The sequence below is a fragment of the Carassius auratus genome, unplaced genomic scaffold, assembly GCF_003368295.1.
Source record: "Carassius auratus strain Wakin unplaced genomic scaffold, ASM336829v1 scaf_tig00032671, whole genome shotgun sequence".
Taxonomy (NCBI): domain Eukaryota; kingdom Metazoa; phylum Chordata; class Actinopteri; order Cypriniformes; family Cyprinidae; genus Carassius; species Carassius auratus.
The window spans coordinates 160,129-181,240 of record NW_020526023.1 but is presented as its reverse complement, the minus strand read 5'-3'; the positions used below and the strand labels follow the sequence as shown (position 1 = coordinate 181,240).

The 21,112-nt window shown below is 37.4% G+C and overlaps 2 protein-coding genes and 1 long non-coding RNA gene across 3 annotated transcripts; all 3 read left to right on the top strand.

Moving 5' to 3' along the window:
- Positions 1-5,762: 5,762 nt before the first annotated feature.
- LOC113080973 (stonustoxin subunit alpha-like) lies at positions 5,763-7,826 on the top strand. Its single transcript, XM_026253045.1, has 2 exons — positions 5,763-5,859; positions 6,036-7,826. Exons 1-2 carry the CDS (start codon positions 5,763-5,765, stop codon positions 7,790-7,792), a joined length of 1,854 nt encoding a protein of 617 aa, XP_026108830.1. The 3' UTR covers positions 7,793-7,826.
- A 3,345-nt stretch (positions 7,827-11,171) lies between these two features.
- Positions 11,172-13,482, top strand: LOC113080987 (uncharacterized). Its single transcript, XR_003282056.1, has 3 exons — positions 11,172-11,254; positions 13,131-13,243; positions 13,385-13,482. It is a non-coding gene; the product is annotated as an uncharacterized LOC113080987 (long non-coding RNA).
- A 3,481-nt stretch (positions 13,483-16,963) lies between these two features.
- Positions 16,964-17,948, top strand: LOC113080972 (tripartite motif-containing protein 35-like). Its single transcript, XM_026253044.1, has 4 exons — positions 16,964-16,968; positions 17,240-17,474; positions 17,583-17,813; positions 17,909-17,948. Exons 1-4 carry the CDS (start codon positions 16,964-16,966, stop codon positions 17,933-17,935), a joined length of 498 nt encoding a protein of 165 aa, XP_026108829.1. The 3' UTR covers positions 17,936-17,948.
- Positions 17,949-21,112: the final 3,164 nt, after the last annotated feature.

The window sequence follows — 21,112 nt, the reverse complement described above, 5'->3', positions numbered from 1 at the left end:
GCTGCAATCCTGCTTTGAAGATGCATTAGTCCTTGTCCACCCTCCTCCTTAGGCAAAAACAATACATTTTGTGAAACCCAGTGTAACCTATCCCAAAAAAAGTTCACCATGAGAGTCTGAATTTTTAAAAGTAATTGCAAAGGAGGATCTACACAGGCAAACCTATGCCATAAGGAAGACGCCACCAAGTTGTTAACAATTAAAACGCGTCCTCTATATGATAATTTTGGAGACAAATGCTTCCACTTGTCTAGGCGTCCTTTGACTTTTTCAATTAAACCTTCCCAGTTTTTCTGTACTACTGTCTCCTCACCCAGAAAAACCCCCAAATATCTAAATCCTTCTTTTCCCCACTGTAAACCAGAAGGGAGTTGTGGTTTTCCACCTTCCCAGCTTCCTATCAGAAGGGCTTCACTCTTATTCCAGTTTACATTAGCGGAAGACAAGGTTTTAAAATCTCCAAGCAATTCGAATAAAACCTGCACATCACTTTGCTTACTAATCATTACTACTAAATCATCAGCATACGCTGATAATGAAAAGTTGCAATTACACGATGGCAAAGAAATACCCTCTAGTTTCAACCTAATTTGTTGTAATAAAGGCTCTATGGCCAAAGAATAGAGCATACCAGAAAGGGAGCACCCCTGTCTAATACCTCTGCAGGCTTTAAAAGGAGCACACAAACCACCGTTAACCTTGAGAATGCTCTGAACGTCACTATAGAGAACTTTCACCTGATCTATAAAGGTTTTGCAAAAACCAAAGGCTTCCAGAACTCTCCATAAATAAGTGTGCTCAACGCGATCAAAAGCTTTCTCTTGATCTAATGATATAAGGCCATAATCTAGATTTAGCCTCTTAGAGACATCAAGAAGGTCACGAATCAGAAAAACATTATCAAAAATTGACCTCCCGGGGACGCAGTATGTCTGATCAGGATGAATTACCTGGTCCATAACCTCTGCCAATCTATTTGCTAAGACCTTAGAGAGCAGCTTGTAGTCGCCACACAGGAGGGAGACCGGTCGCCAGCACCTGATGTCCGTCAGATCACCCTTCTTGGGTAGGAGAGTCAGGACCGCTCTGCGGCAACTCAATGGCAGAAACCCTCCGGCTAAACTGTCATTCAGTACCTCTAGCAAGTCCTCTCCAATCTCTGACCAAAGGGACTTATAAAAGTCAACAGGCAGACCATCAATCCCTGGTGCTTTTCCCAGCGCCATACCTTGGAGGGCTTTAACCAGTTCCTCCATGGTCACAGCACCTGAGATCTTTGCGTTGACTTCCTCCGCCACTTGAGGAAGATTTTTAAAAAAGCACTGTCACACCTATAATCTGGACTCAGTTCATTTTTATATAAAGACTCATAAAAATTAGCTGCTCTCTTACGGATATCCTTAGGGTCAGTCAACAATGCTCCAGATTCAGACCGTAAGGCATGAATAACTCTATTCTGCCCATTTTTCTTTTCCAAGCTAAAGAAAAACCTTGATGGTACATCCATTTCATTTATGCTTAGAAAACGTGACCTGACCAGAGCACCCTGCGTTTTAAGCCCTAAAAGGTCAGATAGCTGAGTCGTCTTATTTTTTATAAGAGACTCCACCTCAGGCAAGTGAGCCAATTCTTTCAATTTTAAAATATCAGTCTCTAAGGAGCTCAAACTCAGGGTTACCTCTCTAGTGACGTTCTGAGAGTATTGTTGACATAGTTGCTTTATCTGGACTTTCCCAAAGTCCCACCATTGCTGCAGTGTTCTAAAAGAATTCTTTGTAGTTTTAAACATGCTCCAAAAATATTTAAAACTTTCCCTAAAACACTTGTCTTCCAATAAAGTGGTATTTAAGTGCCAATAGGCACTCTTTGGCTTGATAGAATTTAAACAGATACCACACTGCACCATACTATGATCTGAAAGACCCGATGGAATAATAAAACAGCTCTCAACAATACTCCCATGATGTTTAAAAACATAAAACTTATCCAGTCTTGCTAAAGAAATTGTGTTACCACGAACATGAGACCAAGTGTATTGCCTTTGTTCTCCATTAAGCTGCCTCCAAATATCAATTAATTCATGTGTTTTTTTTTTTAACTGAACAAGACGCTGACGTGAGGGTACATGAGGTTCCACATGATTTCTGTCCAGATTAGACTCTGTGCAATTAAAATCACCACCCAAAATAAAATACTCGTCATCAGCAACATTTTGTAAGATAGAAGACAAAGTACTTAAAAAAAGCATTCTCTCAACAGCTGAAGTTGGTATATACACACAAATAAAAACAAAGACAACATTTTCAAAAGAGGCTCTTACTTTTAAAAGTCTACCTTTAATGACCTCTTCAACCTGATAAGATTGTGGGCTGAAACCCTTAGCGAATAGAACAGCGACTCCACCACTAATTGTGGTATTGTGACTTAGAACAGCAACCCCATTCCATTCCACTGCCCAATCAGCAGCATTAATAACATCAGTATGTGTCTCTTGTAACAGCATAACATCAATTTTTTTCTGATTATTTCAAATAATGCTGCTCTTTTATACATATCTCTGGCACCATTCACATTCAGAGTAGCAACATTAACGTGTCACATGCTTAAAGAAAAGAAAAAAAAGAAAAACAATGTCCACAAAAAAACCCCACTAAAAGCCATGGAATTAGGTTTCCCCCCTATCTTCATTACTACGCTCAGAGTTAAGTTTCCTCACTATTTTTTTTAACCTGTAGACCTCTTTATTTGTAAAGGATCCCTCCATCATGAAAGCCTTAGTATTCTCAACAAACTGCTCTGTATTAGGAAAAAATTCATCAATGCACACACCCCTCTTATTCTTAGTAGCTCTAAGAAACAGTTTAATATCATCAACCTCGTAATGACCAGAAAAATCACTCTGAGAAAGACAAACACTTGAATCAGATGATGTACTATCACTTTCCGTATCTTCATACAACTCACTTTTATCTGATTTTTTTGCGTGTCTATCAATCCCAGTTCTACCAGGCTTCCTCCTCTTTAACGGGACTTTAAAATCTGCCTTCACTGTTTCCATTGGAATGACGTCACCTACGCTCTCCACAGCAGGCTGCAGCTCAACATCGAGAGCATCGTTTAAATGCTTCTCCGTCTCAATAACGGCTCCCCCCTCCTGAACATTAGACACAACTAATGTAACATCAGTAACTGTGCTTTCAGGCGCAGGTTCTTCAGTTACAGCGATCGCAGGAACACCATCACTTCTATCCTCTGAGACTTGTAACCCTGTCGCTGACTCACCCGGAGTCTCGTCAACCGGCTCCGTTTCAGCACTAACGACATCGCTTCTGACGTCACCACCACCTGACACATTGGTTGAATTTTTCCCGGGACAATCACGAATTAAATGATTAGTTTGTCCACAACTAAAACATCTCATGTTTCCCGATGTCACGTAAATGATGTAATCATAGTCATCCGCCCGAAAGTGCAAAGACAGATCCATATCAGCATCATCGTTCACTACCATGTAGACAAACCGCCTAAATGAAACGACATGCTTCAATAATGGCGATCCACCACCGATAGGGATCTTTTTAATGGGCAGTGTTAGGCAAGTTACTTTTAAAAAGTAATTAGTTACAGTTACTAGTTACTTCTTCCAAAAAGTAACTAAATTAGTAACTCAGTTACAAATTTTTAAAGTAACTAGTTACTTAAGAAAGTAACTATTGCGTTACTTTCAAGTAAAATTAAATTTTAAATGCTCAAACGTGACCCCACCTCTACCCCTCTTTAAAGGAACTTAAAATACATGTGCATGTTCAATTATTTATGATAAATCTGAATATTATAATGAAATGGACACTTAATACAATACATTATTAACAGAAACATGAAACATTGTACACACATCTAAAAAAAAAAGTTGCTGTGGGACAAAGTGAGACTAGCCTCCAATCAAATGGCATGTATGTAGATATTATGTTTATATAGTGGATCAATGCAAATAACACGATAGATTTTTGGGAACTTTTGATATTTCCTTTTATTGTTTCTTTAATTTCTTGAAGGAAAAAGTAATGTATATACTTCCATTTAGAGAAGGCTACTTTTGAATTATTTGGGCTCGTCGCCATACCTGTCTCTGGTTGACTGACTGGCTTGTGTTGTTCGTTGTGTGTCCTGTCCTGTCCGATGATGGGTCGTTCGCGAATGAGCGTTAGTGATGATGGATCGACTCGTTCGCGAATGAGCTTTTGATGAGTCGTTCGCGATTCGCGAATGAGCCGACTCTAAGAGCCGGCTTTTTAGTTGAACTTCGGGAGCTGGCTCGCATATCTGAAGAGCCAACTCTATTTTTTCAAATTTAGCCTATAGAAATTAAATAATTATGTAATAAAAATTGAAATATTATAGTCAAAGTCATTTAAAGAGCCGTTTGTGAGCCAAAGAGCCGGCTCTTTTCAGTGAGCTGAGTCAAAAGAGCCGAATTCCCATCACTACTATGCGTGCTTTCGAAAACCCGCCCAACTCTACCTCTGATTGGCTTACAATGAAATTTTACTCTACCTCAGCCAATCGTCAGCATTTATGCGCTTGTCTCGTGCTCTGCCCACTAACCAAGGAAGAACAGTAAAAAAAAGTATTTGCCTCTCGCTCAGAGATCTAGTTGGTCTGATGAAAAAAAAAAAACAGCTTCATCATCAGTTATAGTAACGCGCCGCATTTTTTGGCAGTAACGGTAACGGCGTTATTAAGATGAGAAGAGTAATCAATTAGATTACTCGTTACTGGAAAAAGTAATGCCGTTAGTAACGCCGTTATTTATAACGCCGTTATTCCCATCACTGTTAATGGGAGAGACAAGTTTTCCATAGCGAGACAAAGCCTTACCTAGTATCTCATCACTTAAAAACGGCGGTACATTAGATAGCGTGACTTTCTTTGAAGGTGTTGACAGCGGAAGTACAGCATTAAACAGATCGTCAATAACTATTCCTGCCTCAACTAATTCATTAGCCTTTTCAACAGTACTGAGAAATACCACAGTGGCATTATTCATCCTGGAGGCAGACATAATGTTTTCATGCCCAACTACCTCTCCTACTGCAAGACAGCACTTCTCTACACTAACCGCGGACGCCACTTTCACGCCATGACGCCGGGTCAATGAACCCAAACAACACCGTGCATGTGGGGCCGTCATGCTCCCGGTAAGGTGGCACGCGGCCCAAAACAACTACAAAAAAAAAAAAAACCCAAATCGCACAAAAAAAAAAAAAAAAAACAATCAAACGAAAGACCAGAAAAAAGCCAGAAAGAAAGAAGATTAGATTTACTCAGACTCACCGAAGAGCTCTCACCCACACGCTCTGCACACTCACGCTCGCACCGGAAGTGAAAGTGAAAGTGAGAAAGAGAGAGAGAGAGAGAGTCCTTTAATTTTTCACAGGGAATTTCCAATCTATCCATATCCCCCTTTATGGCACTAAAATCTCTAGGGTTCTGTGACTGAATCTTACCTAGTATGATCCTGAATCGCTTATTGAAGAACATTTATAAAATAAGCTGTCTTTATATTCAAAATATCTTGCATTTAATATGATTTTGTGTGCTTGATGGACAGTTGTAAGCTTGATCTTGTATTCGCTCTGAACACATTTTGTTGTGCAATGAGCTTGCAACTATAATTTTTATAATGAACTTCTAGAGTCTTAAAAAGTATACATTATAATAAGATGGAAAAATGTGTTGTAAATATTGTCTTTTGCTTTATTATGACCACAGCATCAGGGCCAATAGAAGTGGCAGCCCTAGGAAGACCTCTGTCTCTTGGAATGCTTTACGACTGCCGCAACGATTCCTTCATTCCAGGTGGTGTACCTACGTAAAGAAAGTTGAATCAGCAATTACCTTAAACCAGCAATTAGCTTGTGTGAAAAAATAATGATGAAACATGCATGTTTACAATTTTCATTTACATAAGTACATCCCTCCCTCATATATATATATATATATATAGTAACTGTTAAAGTCATTTTTTATTTCAGGGGTTACTCTCTGGGATGAGAAATCATTGAGGGAAAACTTAGACGTTAAACATCAGACCGAGACAAATCTGGATTTCAGCAGCTCTGATTCTATTTCTAGTAAGTCCAGTCTCCTGGATGTAAGCGCCTCTCTGAAGGTCAGTTTCTTGGCGGGGCTTGTGAAGGTGGACGGATCTGGCAGGTTTCTGCAGGACACCAAATCCTCAAACCAACAGTCCAGAGTTACAATGTTTTACAGTGAAACCTCAAGATATGAACAACTCACTATGTCCCAGCTGGGCCACTTCACCTACCCTAAGGTGTTTGAGCTGAAAATTGCTACTCATGTGGTCACGGCAGTGCTGTACGGTGCTCAGGCATCCATGGTGTTTGATCGCACACTATCAGAAGAGGAAAACAAGCAGCAGATAGAGGGAAACCTAAATGTCATGGTCAAGAGCATCTCTTCATATTCCATTGAGGGAAAAGGATCTGTAAATATGACAGCAGATGAAAAAAAAAAGGTAGAGAACATCACCTGCACGTTTCATGGGGATGTCCGCCTTCAGCAGAACCCCACCACATACATGGAGGCCCTTCAGACATACAAGCAGCTCCCCGCTCTGCTGAAGGATCCACAGAATGCAGTCCCAATAAAAGTCTGGCTCTATCCTCTTCATCTTCTGAATGCAACAGCAGCTCGGGTAGAGAGAGAAATCTCCACAAGTCTGATTTCCGACACTGAAAGTATAATCGAGGAGCTGGAAGAGGCAGAGAGGACATACAATGACCTGTTCAAACATACACTGGTCACTGCTTTCAGTGACATCAAAGAGAGGCTGCAACTATTTCAGAGATTATTTAGCACATACAGGAGAAAGCTCATGGATGAAGTTGGCAGGGTTTTGCCTGCTATTCGAGGAGGAAAGATGGAGGACAAATCTCTGGAAGACATCCTGAAGATCCACAGGAGCTCTCCATTCAGTGCTGACAAGCTGAACCAGTGGTTAGATGATGCAAAGTCTGAACTTTATCTCTTGAGTTCTCTCACCAAGTCACTGGAAGGGGTTCAAATTAAAGACTCTGAGGTCGATATCATGACCCAATTCTTTGATCCTGGTGTTAATGCAGTGGTGTGCTTTACCTTGACATCTCTGAAGTATGAAGACACATATCTTTCAACCCTGAAGAAGTTCCTGCAATCTGACATGGTTAACGATAGGAACATAGCTTTTTATTCTGTGGAGTCTTTCAGAAAGTGGTTCAGTGATCACAATGTCTTGATAAATATGATAGAGAACTCGTCTCAATTCAGGAGGATTGCAGAGGCCAATAAAAATGAAAAGAGAATTCGCTTTTTCATTTCTGCCATATCCAATCCCAACATTACAGGCTCCTCCATTTATCTGTATGAAAAGGGGAATTTGACAGACAGACAGTTCAAGCCTGTGTCCAAGCCGCCTCCACCAATAGTGAGGAATGTCCAGACCCAAGCTGTGTCCCTTAAACTGCAGAAGTATTCATCTAGAGAGAGAGTGCAGTACAGAGTGGAATACAAGCAGGTGAAACCACAGTCTGGAGCTGAGGATCCATGGCGTTTTATAGAAACATATGATGAAGAGATTACTCTGAATGGATTGGAGCTTGGCAAACATTACCTGATCCGATACAGGATTGTTGGGAAAGTGGGAGTGAGTGAAGCCAGTGATTCTGTAAGCGCTACTCTTAGTGCTGGCCTTTCCAGTAAGTGCCATCTACACATTTTTATGAATAATTAACTTAAGTTTTTATATATCTAAACCAGCTATTTGTTTGACATCAAAGTTTATCAGACAGGCGTCAATTTTTAATTGGAATAAACCCCACACTTAAAAAAAAAATGAAAGAAAAAAATCACAAATGTAAAAAATGGTAAAATGCAAGGCAGGCCAGTGTGCCAAACATTTAAAATGAAAGGAAATAATGAAGACCTTTAACTAAAGTAGAGTGTTGTTTTAAAAAGAGATCTAGAACTACAGAAACTACAGCTGAATTCAGCCACATCCTTAGATGAAATCAAATTAAAAGATTTTAATTAATTAGGGCTGCAACTAACGATTATGTTGATAATTTTTGATAATAAATATTTTTTGATAATTTAATAATTTCCATTTTGCAGGTGGAGTCATGGCTTAGTGGTTAGGGAGTTTGATTCCTAACCCTAAGGTTATGGGTTCTAGTCTTGGGCTGAAAATACCATGAATGCAATCAATTTATCAAAAAAAAAAAAAAAAAAAAAAAACTTTTTATATTTTCTTAATTTAAATTTTATTGTCAAAAAAACACTATTCCACATTCTGCCCTATATCCTTCAAACAAATGTGATACCTGAATGCTGTGAAAACATACAGTGATTAACTATTTATTAGACCACCTGTAGTAAAAAAAGTAAATCTAAAATTGTTATTGTCATTTATTGGGCAAATAACAAACTAAAACAACAAAATAGTATTTATTCACATAATAATAAAATGGCCTCCTTTGCCTTTGATAACAGCTCACATGCTTGCTGGCATTGTTTATATACTTTTTGGCTAATTGGGTATATGAATAAAAAAACTAAGCACCTGACTATGTTTTCTGCCTTTCTTTAAAAGATAACAGCAATAATTATATTATAGCATTAGAAATAGCTTAATAATGTTACTAAAGAGCTGAGGCATATTGGAGATCTAACCAATACAGGAAGCTAAACTGTTATTTTGATAATTACCAATACTGTTAGTAAGAGACGCTGTGGCACAAACCTTACAAAACTGGTTAAAAACCTTACATAAATTTGTTTTAATAAATGTGTTAATTACTGTTAGTTACATAGTGAACATAGTTTAAATCTCTAGATTTAAAAACTAAAACAGATAATAAAGACGAATCAAATCACAGTAATGCACTGCAGGTACAACACACCCCAGACCCAGACTGACTGTATTTCTGTCATGTCTATAGAAGCTCACATTGAGAACTAACAGATGATGGTGTTTTATTGAGAATAATAGTTTGGTGTCACCATTCAGTCAGTAGTTTTAGTCTTTAGTTTGGCTTTTGATCATTGACTTTGTCCCCCCTCTGGTTGCTGTAGCCGAGTGTTTATTAAGCAAATTTGTTATGGAAAAAAGTCAAAAGAAAATGTTTAGATAAAGACATAATTATCATGTAATGACCTGAACCACTGGTCTTATTCAAATTCTGATCTCTGGTTAAGTTAATTTTGTATTATTGATTATAATAGCCCTGTGATTCTGCAGCATGAGCTCTAACAGTGTTAATGTAACCTGAATGCTTTTTAATGGTTACTTTGCAGATAGTAATCTCAACAATGTTGACAATCAACATAAATCCTAATGTTTAGTCCATGGGAACCACTAATCACATCTCATCCATGTCTCCCAGCATGCATTGCGGTGTGAATAAATTATGCAGCTGAATTACCTTAGTGTTTTTTTTTATTTTTCTATTCTTATTATTTGCTTTTATTTTTGCTGTTTTTGCTGTAACTTTTTAGTATCTTGTTTTGTGATTTGCAGAGTTGATCTGTTGTTGTCACCATTGTTGTGATTTGTATGCTTATTCTTGATGTCTGTCTAAAGACTAAAGGAGCACATCACCAATATTATCAGATATTAAACATATGATAATCAATCAGATCACTTCATGATGATTGTCATCATCAATCCATAACTTTCTTCACCTGATTGCATTCTCTTTTGACTTTTGCCATCACAAATGTGTTCTATATAAACACTGTAAAAGCAGCCAGAAAAATAAAAATAACATAAAAAAGTAAAGGGTTAAGAGCCCAACTAAAGGAACAATATTTGCCATAATGGCAACTTCAAGCAAAACATTTTCAATAAAACAACATAACCTCTGTAATTCTCAATAAGAGCTTCATCTGACAGAAATAAAGTCAGTCTGGTTAGTAATGAGTGAAGCTGGTGAAGCTGTTTGTGGAGATGTTTAATCAGATCTTGAGAAATTGAATGTCTTTTATCTTCATTTGATTTCATCTAAGACTGTGTCTGAAGTCAGTTGTGTTTTTTTTTTTTGCTACAGTCTTGTGTCTTTTTTTCTTCAGTTTTCATAGTAACATGACATGTTCTTTCTCAAGTGTCTAAAATCACTCCAGGAGTTTTTATTTTTTATTTTTATTTTTTTATTATTATTTTATTTTTTTTAATTTTTTTGCTCAATTGGGCAGATTATAGTAAATTTAATGTAGGAAATAGTAAATGAGGGTACAGGCTTTGATTTCAGACCATCTCTGAGTGTCGAAGCTGATACTTTTTCCAACATTATATTACTGTTTAGTAAGTCTAGTGTCATGTGTCACTAATTAAGGGTCCAAATGTTAAATAAGATGCCTTCAGAAAACAACAAACAGTGCTAATATACAATCATGATGTGATGTAATAACACTGAAAAATGTAAATCTTAACCTTTATCTCTATACCAACATCCCAGATAGCCAAACTGTGATTCATCTTTTTTACATCGTTCAAATATTTGTGTCTGGAATGCAGTGAGCACAAAGACTAATCCTCATAAATGGCTGTTGAGATAGTATTCTATGTGAAACGAGTAAAGGCTTGGACTTGCAAACAGCTTTCCTTACGTTATGACTTAACAAGCGTATTGGACAGAAACCCGACTGAGATTGCACAAATGTTCAATTACTCTTCCCTACCAAACTAACTTGCTGGAACAGTCACTTCTCATTCTTTCAGCACCATGGAATTTATAAATTTAGCACTTAGTATTTTACTATTATACGTATAATAAATGTTTGAGCAGTATTTGCAGCTTAATTTTATAGTAAGAAATATTCATTTTTAGTGGACTCAAATGAAATAAATGCACATTATTAACACAATAAAAATACTAGTTAAATACTTGAATGGTTCAAAGCAATTGGTTTTCCAAATGAATCTAATTAACTTCTACTGTATTATTACGGTAACATTCTGTAAAGAAGGAGAGCTGTAAATTAACAGTACATTACTGGCGACCAGGGTTATTTTATAGCACTTTTTCCCCCTGTGTCATTATTGTATGCAGTTAAACATTGTGTCTTTTTGTTAGGAGATGTGCATAGTTCTGATGGGCTTTTCATCAGCCTGAAAGCAATGAACTGGTCTGACAGCAGGCAGTTTTGCAGAGATCATGGTGGTGATCTGGTCATTATCAAAAGTACACAGAAACAGGTGGGTTTCTACAAGTAATCCTTATTAACATTATATATATATATATATATATATATATATATATATATATATATATATATATATATATATGAATAACATATTGATAACATTTTGGATTAACTAAAGATTGTTCTGATTTTCCAATCCTTCATTGCGCACAGTTCTTTACAACACCCACACTTCAACTTGACGTCATTATCAATTAATACCCAACAGATTACACTCTCTTAGTGTATTAATTTTAAATCTTTTTTTTTTTTTTTTTTTATTTTGCCATAACAGCAATGTCTTATAAACAGTGAGTTACAGGAAACCTTCTTCTTTTCAATAAATCATCAATAATGATACTCTGTTATATTTTAAATAAGAACTTCTGAAATACATATGACAGAAATAAAGTCAAACGAATAAGTGCAGCGATTTGTGCAGTTGTTTAATCATCCTCTGCTGCAATCTTGAGAGATCTGTAAGTGATTAATGTTTTGTTGGGATTTAAAGGGTTTCTGTTGAGTTTTGTGGGTCACCATTGTGTTGAAGACTAGTGTGTGTGCTTCAGTTTAGGTGAAAAACAACAAACACTGACGTTATGCTGCATGTTACTTTATTTGAAAAACAGTAACTGCACTCTACTCTATATCTATTAACTACTTCATTATGTTATTTTCATATATATATATATATATATATATATATATATATATATATATATATATTAACTTAAAGAAATTAATTTTTAGACACAAAGTATCTGCAGTTTAATGAATACAAATAAAGGCACAGTCTATCTGTCATGCTTCACTGGAGAAAGGAGACACATGATAATACTTCCATAGAGTTTAATTCCACCAACAAAGAGAAACAAACACAGGAACTGATGAATGATGTTTAACAGCAGACAGGAAACACAGGGTTTAAATGCACAGAAACTAATGGGACACACCTGGGAGCAAATAAACTAAATGGGGAACACATGGACTCAAATTAGAAACAATAAGGGAGCAGAAACAGGAAGATAACCAAATCAGGGCAAGGAAGGCACATGAGGAAACAAAACACAGAACAAAGTCTGACATCATAATCCCAATTTTATTTTGTATGACTTTGTATCAATAGCTTACAACTTTGAGTAAATCATGCTTGAGAAATTTGAAAATACATCTTGGTCCAAAAATAGCAAAACTACTACTTTATTCAGCATTGTCTTCTCTTCCGTGTCGGTTGTGAGTGCATTCACGACACTGCTGACGTGTTTTCTGGTGCGCCCAATAACAGAGATAACACGTCGTACGTCAACAGCCACAGCAGTCGCACTCAATTTCTTAAGTATTATTAAATATACTGTAATATATAAAGTGACAGGGACGTGACATTCAGCCAAGTATGGTGACCCATACTCAGAATTTGTGCTCTGCATTTAACCCATCTGAAATGCACACACACACACTGTGAACACACACACACACACTGTGAACACACACACACACACACACACACAAACACACCCGGAGCAGTGGGCATCATTTATGCTGCGGCACCCGGGGAGCAGTTGGGGGTTCGATGCCTTGCTCAAGGGCACCTAAGTCGTGGTATTGAAGGTGGAGAGAGAACTGTACACGCACTCCCCCCACCCACAATTCCTGCCGGCCCGAGACTCGAACTCACAACCCTTCGATTGCGAGTCGTAGTCGCTAACCGTCAGGCCACGACTTCCCTTATTATATTAAGACAATATATTAAGATTTAATATTTTCTCAGTATATTTAAACTATTTCATATATTGATCATACATATATAGGAACATTATATTTCCATAAGCGAAGTGTCTGTTAATGAATGAGAGGAATCACATGTATTCATTGTTTGTGTTCCCACACAGAATCTTGTATATACATTAGTCAAAGAGATGCATTTTACTTTCTGGATTGGTTTGTCTGACCTAGAGAATGAAGGTCACATGAAGTGGGTGGATAATTCACCTCTGAATCAAACGTAAGTGCTGAAACATTCCCAAATCATTCCAACAAAACTCTTCATTTCTGTTACTTCTCTGTTCTTTCACTCCCACTCTTGCTTCTGTACTGCTTTAGTTTACTCTTCTGAATAACTGAAAATCTACTACATGTTATTCAGGTTTTGGCGTACAGGTGAGCCGAATGACGTGAATGGAAATGAGGACTGTGTTGAATTGGATCCTACACCCGACATGAACAACTGGAATGATATGCCATGCTCTGTGAAGCGACGCTTTATTTGCGAATAAAAGGGTTCATCTCATATTGTCATGCATTTGCCTGTATTATTTTATGGCATAAAACCAGACAGATCATTATTAAGATTCCTGTCTATTAAAACCCTGTCAGCTCATTTCAACATATATAAACTGCTCTTTTGTTTCATTTTATAAAGTTCTGTATATTCTTATATCCTGGATATTCGGATCAAAGAATGATGTCAAACATTTTCTTATCTCTATAATAAACTCACATCATCCTGACTCTGATGTGTTCTTGTCTTGCTGTACCATGCTAATATGATCTTATTATATCTGCTTCATTCATCTGACAATCACAGTAAAGTACAGAAGACTAAGACCAGTGTGTATCAGTCAAACTGTGGTGAGGAGTTCATACCTTCCTCCATAAGTCCTCCTGATGTGTTTATAAACAGATTATATGCTCTTCTGGTTATGCATATTCATTGATTTTAGATCCAAAACACTCAGAACTGATTGGATACAAAAATAACAGATTTCTCATAAGGTCTCCTACTTCAGTTTACAATTCATGTAGGTGGTTTTACCTCTTTTCAAGGCCAAATGTGTCAACTGTAAATGTTGAAATGTGTCAAAATGCAAGATGTGAAACACAAAGGAGGATGAACATCTATATTCTGTTGTGCAAGTACACAGTAATTGTAAAGCATGGACCCTTTACTTTCATTACAGTCATATTGTAATACCCTGGAAAAAGATTTCAATCGAGGGGGAAGGTAAAGAACATACTGATTGTCCTGAGACTGCTGGCTGCATGCAACACCTGCAGGTGGACCGATTTGCTGTACACTTCTTTTTACAGCAATAATAAAAAACTGGTGGTTTTGCATTACTAAAACAAAGGAATATTCAAATGAATTAGAATAAAAAAAAACAACAACAACAAAAAACAATATTGGCTGAACCACTTCATATGGATCAACCAACATAGATCCACTCTATCAACGATTGCATCTGTTATAAATTTACCAAATAAGAAATGCACTTCATTTTTAAAATGATAACCTTATGACATAATTTTAATGTAGCTGTTCATTCACCCATTTCAAAATCTAATTTCGCCCTGCGTCACAGTTTAAGAAACTAAAGGATTAGTCTTCATTTGCTCAACCACAAGTTGTTCCAAACCTTTATGACTGTCTTTCTTCTGTTGAACACAAAAGAAGATATTTTGAAGAATGTTGGTAACCACACAGTTGGTGGTAGCCATTGACTTGGGGTGCTCCAAATCAGCATTTTTGAGACCGATCATCGATCACAGATAGCAGTATCTCACCTAAATGTTTGATTATGCACTGCATTTTATGTTTTTACAATCGTGCAACTGTTGCTCAAAAGCTTTTCCATGAGCTGTATGTGAGACGACCTTTTACACCAGGTTCACACATACTCTGTTTGCAGTGTGCATGCAGTCCATGTGCGGTACGCAAGCAGTGCAGAACCAGCACTGCTTCTTTCACACAGGAATCTTCAACTGATCCACGGTTGTTTACTACAAACATTTACACATTATTTGACTTCAAATCCAAACTGTCACGGTGCAGGGTGCCGTCTCAGCTTCCCCTGTGGTCTGTGTTGTCCTGTCTGTTCAGTAGCTCGTGGTCTGGGCAATCAGCGCTAATCATGGCGGGGTTGTGCAGATCACGAGCTGATTCTCCCCACCTGTCGCTCATTCCCTCACTCCCTTTATATGTCTCTGCTTTTCTGTCTGTGGTCGTGAGTAGATTGTTTTGTCTTTGCCCATGTTTTGCACTGTTTCTCAGTATCAGTCTCACCTTCTGTTCTTGTGCCAAAGGATTCGTAATTCGGAGATCCGGCAGCGCGAGTGGTCCGCAGTGTGCCGGCCAGCTCGGAGATCTGTGTGCGCCAGAGCTTTTCGTTATTGTTTATGTTATTTTGTGTTTTGTGGTGAGAATAAAGATTCTCTTTTTCTAACTCTGCATCCGAGTCCTCTGTCCAGTACGCACCTCGTGACACAAACATTGTTACCTAAGATGCTTTTTCAGCATGGTGATTCTTTTTTTTTTTACACAGTGCAGTAGCTAATACAATCTTTCATAGGCATGTTTAAATGCAATAAATATAAGAAACACATTATCTAATGCTTTTTACTTTTACATTTACTTCTAGATTGATATTAAGTTGCTCAAGCAAGTGGCAAAACATTTAAACTACTTCTTACATTATCACAAACCTTGTAAATTAAAACTTAGCATTGACAGAAACAGTCAGCGCTACTGACTTTTCTTTTGCACTTAAATCTTTATTAAAAGCAATTCTGTGTTTAATAAAGAACTTTGTTTTCCAACCTCCATGAGTGCCATCTATTATTGCTTTATCTAAAAGTCAAGTCAAGTCAAGTCACCTTTATTTATATAGCGCTTTAAACAAAATACATTGCGTCAAAGCAACTGAACAACATTCATTTGGAGAACAGTGTGTCAATAATGCAAAATGACAGTTAAAGGCAGTTCATCATTGAATTCAGTTATGTCATCTCTGTTCAGTTTAAATAGTGTCTGTGCATTTATTTGCAATCAAGTCAATGATATCGCTGTAGATGAAGTGACCCCAACTAAGCAAGCCAGAGGCGACAGCGGCAAGGAACCGAAACTCCATCGGTGACAGAATGGAGAAAAAAACCTTGGGAGAAACCAGGCTCAGTTGGGGGCCAGTTCTCCTCTGACCAGATGAAACCAGTAGTTCAATTCCAGACTGCAGCAAAGTCAGATTGTGCAGAAGAATCATCTGTTTCCTGTGGTCTTGTCCTGGTGCTCCTCTGAGACAAGGTCTTTACAGGGGATCTGTATCTGGGGCTCTAGTTGTCCTGGTCTCCGCTGTCTTTCAGGGCAGTAGAGGTCCTTTCTAGGTGCTGATCCACCATCTGGTCTGGATACATACTGGATCCGGGTGACTGTAGTGACCCTCTGATCTGGACACAGACTGGATCTGGTGGCCACGGTGACCTCGGAAGAAGAGAGAAACAGACAAATATTAGCTTAGATGCCATTCTTCTAATGATGTAGCAAGTACATCGGGTGTTATGAGAAGTGTTCCCGATTCCGGTTTAACTAATTAATGCAGCCTAAAAATCCTTTAACGGATTTGGATATTAAAAGCATAAAAGCCATAGCTTATGTTGACTGTGAAACACAGTAGATTTTAATTATATGCATATAAGGTATAATCACTACATTTCTGTGTCAATACATGTTCATATGTATCATATGTATGCAAGAAGACATTTTATGAAGAAAATATGAAAAGCATTGTATTTTAACGTTTAAAAGCAAGTTAATTTTGAATACAGTTTGTTAAAGTTTTACCTGAAGAAATCCTGATGTCTCTTTTGCTGTGTCTGAAATCACTCACTCGTTCACTAATCCCTATATAGTGTATGGCAGTTGAGTGCACTTTATAAGAAAGTAGTGAATGAAATGAAGTGAGAAAGAACAGACGCTGACGTAAACGCAGACATCTCTGTCACATATATGTACTTTATCTTACATGTACCTTATTTGTTTCTGAACAAACCGCAGACCTCTGTGATTCTCTGTGATTCATTTCTGAAACCATCGTTCAGAAAGTGAGACTAAAGTTCAGATTGTTGGAGTTTAGACAGTGAACATGGCTTAACTAACAGTATTGGCAGAAGAGCTTTCTTGTCCTGTTTGCTGTGAGATCTTCAAGACTCCTGTGTTTCTGTCATGCAGTCACAGTGTCTGTAAAGAGTGTCTTCATCAGTTCTGGAGAACCAAAGGAACTCAGGAGTGTCCCGTCTGCAGGAGAAGATCCTCAAAACACGATCCTCCAGTTAATCTAGTGTTAAAAAACCTGTGCGAGTCGTTCCTGAAGGAGAGGAATGAGGTTAGTTCATCAGGATCTGAGGAGATCTGCAGTTTACACAGTGAGAAACTCAAACTCTTCTGTTTGGAGGACAAACAGCCGGTGTGTGTGGTGTGTATTAACTCACAGAAATTAGTGGGAATTAGTAACTATGGGGGCAAATACTTTTTCACACAGGCCCAGTTGGTATAGAATGTGGTTTGATTTCAGTCTCAAGCTGATCACACGGAGCGTCAGATTAAACAGCAGTTTGAGAAGCTTCATCAGTTTCTCAGAGATGAAGAAGAAGCTACAATCACTGCACTGAGAGAGGAAGAGGAGCAGAAGAAGCAGATGATGAAGGAGAAGCTGGAGGAGATCAACACACACATCTCAGCTCTTTCACACTCAATCAGAGACACGGAGGAGATGATGAACGCCAGTGACGTCTGCTTTCTGAAGGTCTGATTTCAAATCATTGATTGATGATTGATTGATGATTGATTGATTTATGATTGATTGAGTTGTTGATGATCAATGGTGTGTTTGTTCTGCAGAAGTTTCCAGTCTCAATGGAAAGGTGAGTGATATCCTTCTCTCTCTGCTTCTGATCCAAACACACACACACACACACACACACACACACACACTGGAAATTATGCAATATTGACAGACTTCAACTTTATGAGTCAATAACCAGATCATCTGCTACACCAAAACCAACCACTTACTTTCAGAAATAATCAATCCCAAAACTGATTGCGCTTGACTTTCATTGCTTCAAATTTAGCATGTATAATTATGAATAATAAACAATTATTCATATAATTGTATTTCAGTTATAGTAATTTTAAACCTTGAAGTTAATTTATTTCATTAATTTGCCAAAGGAACTATTCTAATTTACACTTAATTTTAACTGTTTGATTTTCATCTAATAATTATTATTCATATTATTTAAACTTTATTTTAATTAATGAAAAAATATTAATAGTTGTAGTTTTAGTTAACAATACCAACATGATTATTATTTTTTTTTTTTTACTGTATTATTGTGGAATAAAACCTACTGTTTATTTATTATTTCAATAATTAGGCAGCATTCAGTTACAAGAGAAACACTGAGGGGAATGATATGGATATGAACATTATTTTTTCTGCATTATTATATTGATAATCTCGTTTGAATATGAAAGCACTGTGTAAAGTTGTGTTCAAAGGTAAGATTTAGTATTTAAAGCAGTTTCTCACTATAATTAATATAAATGAGAGTGTAAATTAGATTAATCTCTTCTCAGTTTGTGTTTCTGACGTTCTCTTTCAGTCTTGATAAATAACACAGAGAGAGACTGACAGCGATCAGAGGAAATATATGATATCATAACTCATGATCATCTGTTGGGTTCAACTCTTGATCATTATATGAACATCAGAATAAAAGCATCTGTTGATTGTGTCTCATCAGCTCCTGTGATTCTGGATCCAAACACGGCTCATCCAGATCTCATCGTGTCGGATGATCTGACCAGTGTGAGATACAGCGGGAACAATCAACCTCTTCCTGATAACCCAGAGAGGTTTGACATCTATGACTGTGTCCTGGGTTCAGAGGGGTTTAACTCGGGAACACACTGCTGGGACGTGGAGGTTAAAGAGTTCATGCTGGAGTCTCGGAGTCACTACAGCATCAAACCGGAGGAAGGGAGGTGATTTCTATAACAATGATGTCTGGAGTGTGCGATATGGACAGTTTGAGCAGGATCTGGAGCGTGTGAGAGTGTATCTAGACTATGACAGAGGAACGGTCTCATTCTCTGATCCTGTAACTAACACACATCTACACACATTCACTAACACCTTCACTAACACACTCTTCTGCAGTTATAACTCTCTGAGGATCTTAGCTTCATTACTCCTGCAGATCTTTCATCATGTTTCATCATTTCATCTAATGAGTACCAGACTGGTGATCTGAATACATGTGTATGATTGATAGTTAGCTGAACTCTGATCACTGATGGATATTAATCACACTCATTAAATCTCTATAAGGTTCATATTATCTGAAGGTAATATCAAGTAATATAATAATATCAAGAAGAAAAAGTAATGGAAGTTATTATTATTATATTTTAAACAAGTTTTTTATTGTACTAAAAATAAATACAATAAAATAATCATTGTTTATCTTACCTGACCAACTGGAGATGATTTTAAGATCCATATTTTTTAGGCTGATTGACATTATTTCAGAAAAATGTGTCTCTTTACTAATTTATCATAAAGATGTATGTAATAATATCGTGTTGTTGCTTTTTTTTCAGTTTATGTCATTTACACAGAAATTATAATCTCTTTATTGAATTAAATGTTTAAAATCAGCTCCACAGTAATGAACAGGAAATTGCTCATATTTAATCTTATAATTGTTTTAATTTCAGCTCTAAAGCAGCTCTACAGAATGTCAGATTATAAGATTATAAACTATTTCTGTTACATCTAATCTAAAAAAAGATACAATAATAGTAATATTATATAATAAAATAATACAATACATTACCTATATCAGCTACGGGCCTATCTCCGTTTGAGTGTAATGTAGGATACCAGCCACCAATTTTTCCCAGTCTGGAATCCGAAGTTGCAGTCCCTTCCTTTCACGCCTTTGTCCAGAGGTGTCACCGCACTTGGACTAGAGCCCGCGAGACTCTACTCCAAGTGGGGGCGCGCACACCGAATGGCTAAAGCCGATCGCCACCAGTCTAGACCTCCCGTACATGTTGTGGGTCAAAAAGTGTGGCTTTCTACCAAAGAACATTCCTCTCTGTTCCGTCTCTAATAAGCTTGCTCCCAAATTTATTGGCCTGTTCACTGTCGCCAAAATCATTAGTCCGGTGGCAGTCCGCCTTAAACTTCCTCCTGCGTACAGGAGAATTCATCCCGCCTTTCATGTATCTAAAATAAAGCCTGTATTTCATTCTTCGTTTAATTCGCCTAATCTTGTCTGTGTCCCATCTGCTCAGCTACTCCTTGTGTCTTGTTCCTGTTCGGTCGTTGTGGATTACCAGTCATCTCACGGATCCCTCATCATCACCCACCTGCGCACTCAATCACCTTCTCACCAGTCTATGCTGCCATCGAGGTCCCTACGTCACCCACCATCAACCTAGCCTGACCATACTTCTCTAATAAAGGATTGTTTACTTGCATTTGCTTCATGTCCTTTATGCGATCGTGATAGAAATATTATTACAGTGTAAAATAGGTGTTTTCTGTGTGAATCTCTGTTAAAGTGTAATTTATTCCTGTGATCAGAGCTGTATTTTCAGCATCATTACTCCTGTCTTCAGTGTAACATGATCTTCAGAAATCATTATTTTATGCTGATTTGCTGCTTGAGAAATGTTTCTGATTATTATCGATGATGAAAACATTGCTGTGCTGCTGAATGTGTTGCTGACTTTACTCAGTTCTCTATTATAGATCAGTGGACATAACACTTAAACAGGCAATGTGTTGTGTACCACAGGATACATATTCCTTATTCTCTTGAAGGAGGCACGAGGAATAATTTTTCATCCAATTCCGTCACCATAATTATAGTTAAGGGTGTTTATTGTATGGGGGTCACATGGCTTAGTTAATTTTTTCGGTCCCACTTTATATTAGGTGGCCTTAACTACTATGTACTTACATAGAAAATAAGTACAATGTACTTATTGTGTTCATATTGTAGTGTAAAACACTTTTGCTGCTATTGA

What these genes read in the sequence shown, in the direction of transcription:
- LOC113080972 (XM_026253044.1), top strand. An exon ending in GTTTGGAGGACAAACAGCCG is followed by an intron (nt 17,475 to 17,582) that starts GTGTGTGTGGTG and finishes GTTTGATTTCAG; the next exon opens with TCTCAAGCTGATCACACGGA. An exon ending in GTGACGTCTGCTTTCTGAAG is followed by an intron (nt 17,814 to 17,908) that starts GTCTGATTTCAA and finishes TTTGTTCTGCAG; the next exon opens with AAGTTTCCAGTCTCAATGGA.
- LOC113080973 (XM_026253045.1), top strand. Translation starts at nt 5,763, where the DNA reads ATGACCACAGCATCAGGGCCAATAGAAGTGGCAGCCCTAGGAAGACCT. An exon ending in CAACGATTCCTTCATTCCAG is followed by an intron (nt 5,860 to 6,035) that starts GTGGTGTACCTA and finishes TTTTTATTTCAG; the next exon opens with GGGTTACTCTCTGGGATGAG.